This window comes from Erithacus rubecula (assembly GCF_903797595.1).
Source record: "Erithacus rubecula genome assembly, contig: scaffold_155_arrow_ctg1, whole genome shotgun sequence".
Taxonomy (NCBI): Eukaryota; Metazoa; Chordata; class Aves; order Passeriformes; family Muscicapidae; genus Erithacus; species Erithacus rubecula.
Window position 1 is genome coordinate 63763 of NW_027636149.1, and position 2066 is coordinate 65828.

The 2066-nt window shown below is 49.9% G+C and overlaps 1 protein-coding gene across 1 annotated transcript; it reads left to right on the forward strand.

The window, feature by feature from the left end:
• Window positions 1-309: 309 nt before the first annotated feature.
• LOC306815555 (olfactory receptor 14J1-like) lies at window positions 310-1242 on the forward strand (the record flags this gene model as incomplete). Its single annotated transcript, XM_079332129.1, has 1 exon — window positions 310-1242. The coding sequence occupies one exon, from the start codon at window positions 310-312 to the stop codon at window positions 1240-1242; it is 933 nt and encodes a 310-aa protein (XP_079188255.1).
• Between the last annotated feature and the right edge of the window lie 824 nt (window positions 1243-2066).

The following is a 2066-nucleotide window of genomic DNA, read 5'->3' on the forward strand; positions in this document are numbered from 1 at the left end:
TAGTGGGGGGTGTAATGAGCACAGGGCAGCTGTGTGGGACCAGCAGGTCTGAATGCAATGGGGCACAGGAGCCCTGTTTTCCCTCTAGACACCCCAGTGTTCAGGCTGAGAGCAATGCTGAAGAAGAGGCAGTAACTCAGCAGTGCAAAATTGGTATTAAAAAAAAAAAAATAATACTGAAGTTGCTCCACAGGAAGAGAAGTAGTTTTGAGAGAATTTGCAATATAATTGGACAGGATTGACTCAAGAAAATCTTTTCCAGCTTGTGAGTGTCTTCTCTCAGTGGTCCACCATGCCCATATGGAAGAAATGTCCAACAGCAGCTCCATCAGCCACTTCCTCCTGCTGGCACTGGCAGACACGTGGCAGCTGCAGCTCCTGCACTTCTGCCTCTTCCTGGGAATCTCCCTGGCTGCTCTCCTGGCCAACAGCCTCATCATCAGCGCCGTAGCCTGCGACCACCACCTGCACACCCCCATGTTCTTCTTCCTGCTCAACCTGGCCCTCACTGACCTGGGCTGCATCTGCACCACTGTGCCCAAAGCCATGCACAATTCCCTCTGGGACACCAGGAACATCTCCTACTTGGGATGTGCTGCTCAGGTCTTTTTCTTTATGTTTTTCGTTTCAGCAGAGTACTATCTCCTGACCATCATGTGCTATGACCGCTATGTGTCCATCTGCAAACCCCTGCACTACGGGACCCTCCTGGGCAGCAGAGCTTGTGCCCACATGGCAGCAGCTGCCTGGGCCAGTGGCTTTCTCAATGCTCTGCTGCACACGGCCAATACATTTTCTCTGTCCCTGTGCCAGGGCAATGCATTGGGCCAGTTCTTCTGTGAAATCCCACACATCCTCAAGCTCTCCTGTGCACACTCCCACTTCAGGGAACTTGGGCTTCTTGCTGTTACTGCCTGTTTATCATTTGGTTGTTTTGTATTCATTGTTTTCTCCTATGTGCAGATCTTCAGGGCTGTGCTGAGGATCCCCTCTGAGCAGGGACGGCACAAAGCCTTTTCTACCTGCCTCCCTCACCTGACTGTGGTCTCCCTGTTTATCAGCACTGGCACATTTGCCTACCTTAAGTCTCCCTCCATCTCCTCCCCAACTCTAGATCTGGCCATGTCAGTTCTCTACTCAGTGGTGCCTCCAGCCCTGAACCCCCTCATCTACAGCCTGAGGAACCAGGAGCTCAAGGATGGCTTGAGGAAAATCATCATGAATGCTTCTCAGAAAAAATAAACTCTCATTCTCCTGTATCACTATTATAATATTACTCATTAATGCCCCGTCTATATCCTGTGGTTTTGTTGGTTGTGTTGTTTTTTTTTTTTTTTTTTTTTTTGCTGGCCCAGGTATGACACTTTTTAGAATTTTTTCACAAGAAAATATTTATATTTACCATTTTTAATTCAGTATTTGCATTCCTAGTGGAACCATAAACTATATAATTTTGGAGTTGTACTACATATGTGCTTACAAAAAAATATAGAACTTGGTGTTGCTGTTTTTGCCTGACATCTTTCCTCCTTGGCTTTTCTGCAGGGTTGGTTCCTCTGTGAAGAGCTGGGGTGAAAAGCAAACCCCAGTGCTCCTCACTGCCAGGCATCCCCAGGGCTTCTCCTCCATAACCTCCCCTTCCTTCAGTTCCACACTCCCCTCCAGAGCCCCTGTGTTGTTTTAAGGCCTCAGGGATCTTTTAGCTCAGTCGCAGTCCTGCTGTGTGACTGCAGGCACTGCAGGCAGGGACAGGCCATGGACGCTGCTGGGACAGAGCTGGGCTCTGCAACAGCATTTCCATCATGCAAGGGCATCTCCCCAGTGCAGGGCCTGAAAGCTTCAATCTCCTTCCCAGTTTGCTCTCAAGGATGTTCCCAACAAAGTGCCCTGGAGAGGAGAACAGCAGTGACAGCCAAAGTGTGGCAGTGTTCAGAGTGGGGCTGTCCCAGCAGTGCCCTTGCTAAGCCAGAGCTGCTTCCAGCACTGCCCTCTCACCCCAGGGCACAGAGGTTGTTCTTCCCTCTGTGGAGGGACATCAAGTGACCAGGTCAGGAGTCTGTGTTTGC